We start from the raw sequence: 7,237 nt of genomic DNA, 5'->3' as shown, positions 1-7,237 counted from the left end.
AGTACCTTATCGATTAGCCCAACCTAAATATGAGACAGAGGAGGTGGTTGGATGTAGTGAAAGACTATGACTGTAAGATTTTGTATCACCCTGGTAAGGCTAATGTAGTAGTTGATGCCTTGAGTCGCAAATCCGTGAGTGCTCTGATCTGAGAAGTGTGCATGAGGATGAATGTGATGACTCCAGTCTTAAATACCATCCAATAGGCCCAGGTGGTGGCCATGAGATCAGAGAACCATAAGAGAGAGAGAGAGAGAGAGGGTGATCGGGTAGATTTCTTAATTTAGGACGAATAGTCGGGAGATTATAACCTTCCGTGGGCAAATATGGGTGCCATATATAGGTGGATCTCAACGTATTTTGATAGAGGAGGCCAATAGGTCGATATTTTCAATCCATCCAGGAGCCACCAAGATGTATTTGAACTTAAAAAGGGATTATTGGTGGCCTTTCCTGAAGAGAGATGTGGCATGGGTAGTCGAGAGATGCTTGACCTGTCATCAGGTCAATGCGGAGCACCAGTGTCCACATGGCTCGTTGCAACCTTTAGAGATTCCCCCATGGAAGTGGGAACATAATTCCATGGATTTTATCACCAAATTACCGAGGACCACGCGAGGTGTCGATGCGATACGAATGATTCTAGATCGGTTGATGAAGAGTGCTTACTTTCTGGCTATCAGTAAGAGCTTTTCTGTGGAGAAATTGGCCGAGATCTACGTTCGAGAGGTGGTGGCACAACATGGGGTGCTGAAACCGACAGTGTCAGATCGAGATGTGCGTTTTACTTCTAGGTTCTGGAAGAAATTTCATGAGACGATTAGTACCATTTATCACCCACAGAAAGAAGGGCAGAGCAAGTAGATGGTTCAGACGCTCGAAGACATGCTACGTGCATGTGCTATCTACCTCAGTGGAAGTTCGGACACTTACCTGCCCTTTGCTGACTTTTCATACAACAACAACCATCATTCTAGTATCGGTATGCCTCCCTTTGAGCTCTTATATGGGAGGAGGTGTCAGACTCCCATCTATTGGGGAGAGGTAGGGCAGAGAGTGATGGGGGCGCTGAGATAGTGCTCAAGGCGACAGGTCAGATCCAGTAGGTCAGATAGAGGTTGCTGACGACCCAGAGTCTCTATAAGAGTTACGTACACTGGCAACGTTCAAAGTTAGAGTTTCAGGTCAGAGATTTTGTCCTCCTGAACGTATCCCCATGGAAAGGGTTGACCCGATTCAGGAAGTGGGGCAAGCTGGGACCTAGATACATTGGTACTTTCAGGCTGATCGCTCGAGTGGGTAAGGTAGCTTATCGGTTAGAGCTGCCTGCAAAGTTGAGCCAGATTCATGCCACCTTCCATGTGTCACAACTAAGGAAGTGTGTAGCTGATGAGACGGCAGTGGTTCCTCTAGAGGACATTCAGATTGATGAATGCCTGAATTACATTAGGAAGCCGGTAGAGATCTTGGATAGGAAGGTGAAGGTCTTGAGGAATAAAGAGGTTCCCCTAGTTTAAGTCTAGTGGCAACATCGAAAGGGATTCGAGTGGACTTGGGAGCCAGAGTCCAAGATGCAGGAGTAGTACCTAGAGTTGTTTTCAGAGGATGACTTCGAGGGAGAAGTCTGATTCTAGTGTGGGAGAACTGTAGCATCCCGACTCTAGTGGCAGAGCCAGGGTCAAAGTAAAGGGGTATCCCGAGAAAAAATCATGTAATATACAATAAGAAAAAAAAACTCCAATTTCATTAGACATAAAGCTCAAATTCTATCACGAAGTTACGTTTTAAAGTTCACATATCCGCTCTTTCATTTTACGAAAGCGAGTAATTATATTTTCAGTCTTAACATTCTCTAGTGCTTCCTTTTCTACATTACAAATCAAAGCACCATTCATAAAATCTTCACCTATTCTATTACGCAAATCGGTCTTCAAAAACTTCATTGCAGTAAAACACCGTTCAACGGTTGCAGTTCCAACGGGCAAAAACCAAAGTTAGTTTTAATATTCTATAAAGCAACGGAAAAGGGAGGTGCTTCCCAGTTTCCACCAACAAATGAGAGATGTATGCAATTCCCTTCATATTGAAAAATTTCTCATCATGGAGCAAAGAGTGATAATAGATATCAAGTTGGCCATTAAGTTGTGCCCTTTCTGAATCGTTAAAATCGTTTTTGTATATCTCGCTTAACTTTAACAACTTTGCTTTATCAAAACTAGAAAATGAGTCACAAGGACTCAAAGCCGCCATGTTCTCTATCAAATCCGTGCCAACTTCACTAAATCTATCCCCAAATTCTTGAATTTGCATATCCAAAACCGTGTTAAAAATCACAACTTCAAAATGATGTTGATTAGTCTTATTCGCTTTTCACAAAAATCACACACCTTGTTCCAAATTTGTGGAAACCCATCTTTTCTAAAAATTAGCAATGTTTTCTTTGTCCCTTTTACTAACGAAGGTGCTTCCAAAATATATTGATCTTTTTTTTGAAGATACTTTGACAGAGTATCGGTGAGGCATAGAATTTCCAACATCAAGTGTAGAAGAAATAAGAAATCAAGTGTTTTGAAGTACGACAAAATACCCTTTGCTTGATTACGGTTAGATAAAGAAGACCCTTCATCTTTGACATATTTAAGGACTGCAACAACTTCTGCAAACAAATTCAACAAACTTACGATTGTTATAAAATGTGAACCATCTACTATCTCCAGCTCGAATAAGAGAAATCTCTTGATTCAACCCTCTACCTGTTTCAGTTTCACCAATACCAATTTTAGTTGCTACTCTTTCTTTTTTCTTCTCTTGTATCATATCTTTTCTCTTACAAGACCAACAAATGACAGTAACCACCAAACCTAGTTGTTCAAAGAATTTATCAACATCATCATGTTTCTTTGCAACCGCCACAACCACTAATTGAAGTTGGTGTGCAAAACAATGTATATAATGTGCATAACTATTTTCATTTAAAATCAAAGATTTCAAACCGTTGAATGCACCACTCATATTACTTACTCCATCATAACCTTGCCCCCTCACCTATATATTTGAAAAAAAATAAAAAATATATATAACACATAAAAATAAAACTAATATCATGTTAAAGGAATAAATATTTTATGATTTCTCACCTGATCGATAGTCAAGTTGTTGTTGGAAAAAACGGTATCAATGGCGGCTTTAAGAGACAAAGAGGATGTATCTAACACGTGAACAACACCGATAAATCTATCCTTTACAATCCCAAGTCTATCAACATATCTCAAAACTATAGGCATTTGTTCTTTTTTGGAAACATCACTAGACTCATCAACTAATATACCAAACACATCTTTACCAATTTCATCACAAATAGACTTGATTATCTCCTTTGAAAAGCAATTGACAATATCTTTTTGAATCGTCGGAGAAGTCAACTTTTAATTTTTTGGAGCATTTTCTAAAGTAACTTTAAAAATCTTCTCATTATCTTCTCTAATCAAAGATAAGACTTCAATAAAAAGTCCTTTATTATTAGACTTTTCCATCTCATCATGTCCACGAAATGGTAATGCATTTTTCAATAAAAATCTACAACTACGGATTGTAGCACGTAACCGAATTTCATAATTACTTTGCTCAAGTTCCATTTGTTTATGCAAAACTTCACTAATAGATTGATTTTTTCTCAATAACAAATGCAACTTTTCTTCAGCCTTATGGTGAGAACTATGAATCTCACCCATATGTTTCTGGAATGATTTTTTTTAGTCCAATTATCAAAGCCTTCAGTTATAAAAGCATCTTTTCCACCTTGACCCCCTACCATGTCTTTAAACAAATAGCAACAAAAACAATATGCCTTCTTTTTTTTAATGTTATACTCTAACCATGGAAATTCCCTAAACCATTCCACAACAAAATGTCTTTGCTTCTCACCAAAAAAGGTAAATTCAAAATTATGCCCCTTTCGTTGTCAAGGTCCTATAATCAAATATGCCATCCTTATTTCATCCCTTTGATTAGGATTATAAGATGTAATCTTTGGTCTCTCCCCCTGGGTCCGAAGGAAGATCATTCAAATCAAAAGATTGTGGCACTTTTGGTTTTTGAGTATGCTCATTAGATTGTGGTTCTTGTGGTTTTGGAATAGGTTCATTAGATTGTGGTTCTTTTGGTTTTGGCCTATGTTGATTAGGCTGTGGAACTTGTGTATTTTCATTAACCCTATTTTTTTGTTGAAGTTCCTTCACCATTATTGTCTCCAACATCTAATAGTCTTTTGAAAAACTTGTTAATAGCAACCTACAATGAAAATATATCAACAATCAACTCTAATTCTATAACTTGATTTCAAGTTTCAACAACAAATAATCACTAATTAGTGACCTTATGTCTCTAATTTAACAATCCTAATTGGTAATTTCTATTTTTTCAACACAATGCCAAAAAATTGAATTTCAATTAACCAAAAAATAATCAGAAAATTTCTACTTACTTGCTTCATTGTGCACCACTTTGATCAATAATCACCCACCACCGGCCACCGGAGGATTTTGTCGGAAAACACCCACCACCGGCCACCCATTAGCGGCAGAAGAAAGAGGGCAGCAACATGTGTCGCAGACGGGCAGGGACAAGGAGGGAATTGGGAAACAAATTCTAAAATCACGATATGGGGATTGATCGTTCATTAGTTTTTTGGTATTACACACTTGGGCTTTATGTTTGAGCAATTGGGTTGCTTATTAAATTGAATTAAACATTGACAAAAGCATAAAAAAAATTAGGGTAGCTCAAAAATATTTTAACTTTTTCCTACAGTATAAATAAAAATTTCTAGAAAAAATTTGTACTATTAATTTTTTTTTGGGGCCTCCTGTGATACCCACGGTCCTTAATTGGATCCGCCTATGCCCGACTCCCAGGTATAATATTTAATTAATTTATATTGATAATGTTAGATCAACTCGACCAACTCGCCGAGTAGAGGAGTTAATGGCCGCATGATTTTAGAGTCTACTCGACGAGTTGGAGGACCCCAACTCGACGGGTAGGTGCTGAGTGAGAAAACCCTAATTTTCAGGGTTTGTGTCATATTTAAAGGACCTTAAGCCTTCATTTCCGCCTCCCTTATCATCTTAACACTCTGAGAGAAACCCTAATCGAGCTATACAGTTGTGTGACAGAAATAGAGGCTAATATTACATATTTTAGTGCATATTTGGAGGAAGATTGATGAGCAAAAGGCTTGGGACGAGAGGGGGCTCCTGGATCCGGTGTTCATGCATTCCTAGCTTCTGTTTGAAGGTAAAAAGCTACCACCTCGCTCATTATTTGGATAGATCTATTTTCTAGGGTGTTTAGGGACTTTTTCCATCCTTCTTTGAGTTTTAGAGTCGTTTGAGCTTGCCTTGGAGTAGAGACTTCAGATCTAGACAAATATGAGGTCCTTTGACCCCAAAGATCCACGCTTTATCAAGCTAGTGACAAGCTTTTATGCATTAAACCCCATATAGAGCTTATTTTGGCATTTCGAGCCCTAGATGCCATGCATGGATGTAAAGTTTGTAGCTTTACGTGGTATTTCAGCCTTGGGAAGATAGATCTAGAGTTTGGGACATTATTTCTACTTAGAATCGTCTGAATGGGAATTGGTCTAGAGGCAATCGACGAGTGCATGAGCCAACTCGACGAGTCAGCTAGGGTTTTCCCCGATAGAATGGAAGCGCTACAAGTCGATGGGTTGATGAGACAACTAGACAAGTTGAGTTGGATTTTCCCGATACTTCAGAGAACACGAAGGAACTCGAGGAGCCGCATAGTTGCACACGACGAGTTTAGTCAACATGGACTGTTGACTTGAGCGTTGACATTTAGGGTTTGGTCAACTGTGGGTCTTGGAGACCTTGGAAGGGTAAAATGGTATTTTCAACCCTTTGGGATTTAGTGGAGGAGTTAGCTTAACATCTCGGAGTGTTTATCACAAATTGCTTATTAGAGATAATTATATTATGTAGGTGGAGTCTAAATTATTCGTGGGGTACTAGATCTACTTGCTTACTTATTTCATCCCTTTGATTAGGATTATAAGATGTAATCTTTGGTCTCTCCCCCTGGGTCCGAAGGAAGATCATTCAAATCAAAAGATTGTGGCACTTTTGGTTTTTGAGTATGCTCATTAGATTGTGGTTCTTGTGGTTTTGGAATAGGTTCATTAGATTGTGGTTCTTTTGGTTTTGGCCTATGTTGATTAGGCTGTGGAACTTGTGTATTTTCATTAACCCTATTTTTTTGTTGAAGTTCCTTCACCATTATTGTCTCCAACATCTAATTGTCTTTTGAAAAACTTGTTAATAGCAACCTACAATGAAAATATATCAACAATCAACTCTAATTCTATAACTTGATTTCAAGTTTCAACAACAAATAATCACTAATTAGTGACCTTATGTCTCTAATTTAACAATCCTAATTGGTAATTTCTATTTTTTCAACACAATGCCAAAAAATTGAATTTCAATTAACCAAAAAATAATCAGAAAATTTCTACTTACTTGCTTCATTGTGCACCACTTTGATCAATAATCACCCACCACCGGCCACCGGAGGATTTTGTCGGAAAACACCCACCACCGGCCACCCATTAGCGGCAGAAGAAAGAGGGCAGCAACATGTGTCGCAGACGGGCAGGGACAAGGAGGGAATTGGGAAACAAATTCTAAAATCACGATATGGGGATTGATCGTTCATTAGTTTTTTGGTATTACACACTTGGGCTTTATGTTTGAGCAATTGGGTTGCTTATTAAATTGAATTAAACATTGACAAAAGCATAAAAAAAATTAGGGTATCTCAAAAATATTTTAACTTTTTCCTACAGTATAAATAAAAATTTCTAGAAAAAATTTGTACTATTAAATTTTTTTTGGGGCCTCCTGTGATACCCACGGTCCTTAATTGGATCCGCCTATGCCCGACTCCCAGGTATAATATTTAATTAATTTATATTGATAATGTTAGATCAACTCGACCAACTCGCCGAGTAGAGGAGTTAATGGCCGCATGATTTTAGAGTCTACTCGACGAGTTGGAGGACCCCAACTCGACGGGTAGGTGCTGAGTGAGAAAACCCTAATTTTCAGGGTTTGTTTCATATTTAAAGGACCTTAAGCCTTCATTTCCGCCTCCCTTATCATCTTAACACTCTGAGAGAAACCCTAATCGAGCTATACAGTTGTGTGACAGAAAT

The 7,237-nt window shown here is 38.3% G+C and overlaps 1 protein-coding gene across 1 annotated transcript; it reads right to left on the bottom strand.

The window, feature by feature from the left end:
* Positions 1-1,959: 1,959 nt before the first annotated feature.
* LOC145099555 (uncharacterized) lies at positions 1,960-3,731 on the bottom strand. The gene is made up of 5 exons (XM_079037113.1): positions 3,456-3,731; positions 3,138-3,374; positions 2,754-3,045; positions 2,588-2,656; positions 1,960-2,336 (listed from the first exon to the last, which is right to left on the bottom strand). Exons 1-5 carry the CDS (start codon positions 3,729-3,731, stop codon positions 1,960-1,962), a joined length of 1,251 nt encoding a protein of 416 aa, XP_078893239.1.
* Between the last annotated feature and the right edge of the window lie 3,506 nt (positions 3,732-7,237).

This window comes from Lactuca serriola, chromosome 4 (assembly GCF_051521515.1).
Source record: "Lactuca serriola cultivar US96UC23 chromosome 4, Lser_US96UC23_V15, whole genome shotgun sequence".
Taxonomy (NCBI): Eukaryota; Viridiplantae; Streptophyta; class Magnoliopsida; order Asterales; family Asteraceae; genus Lactuca; species Lactuca serriola.
Note: the sequence above shows the minus strand (reverse complement) of the source record. Positions and strands in the feature narration are given on the sequence as shown.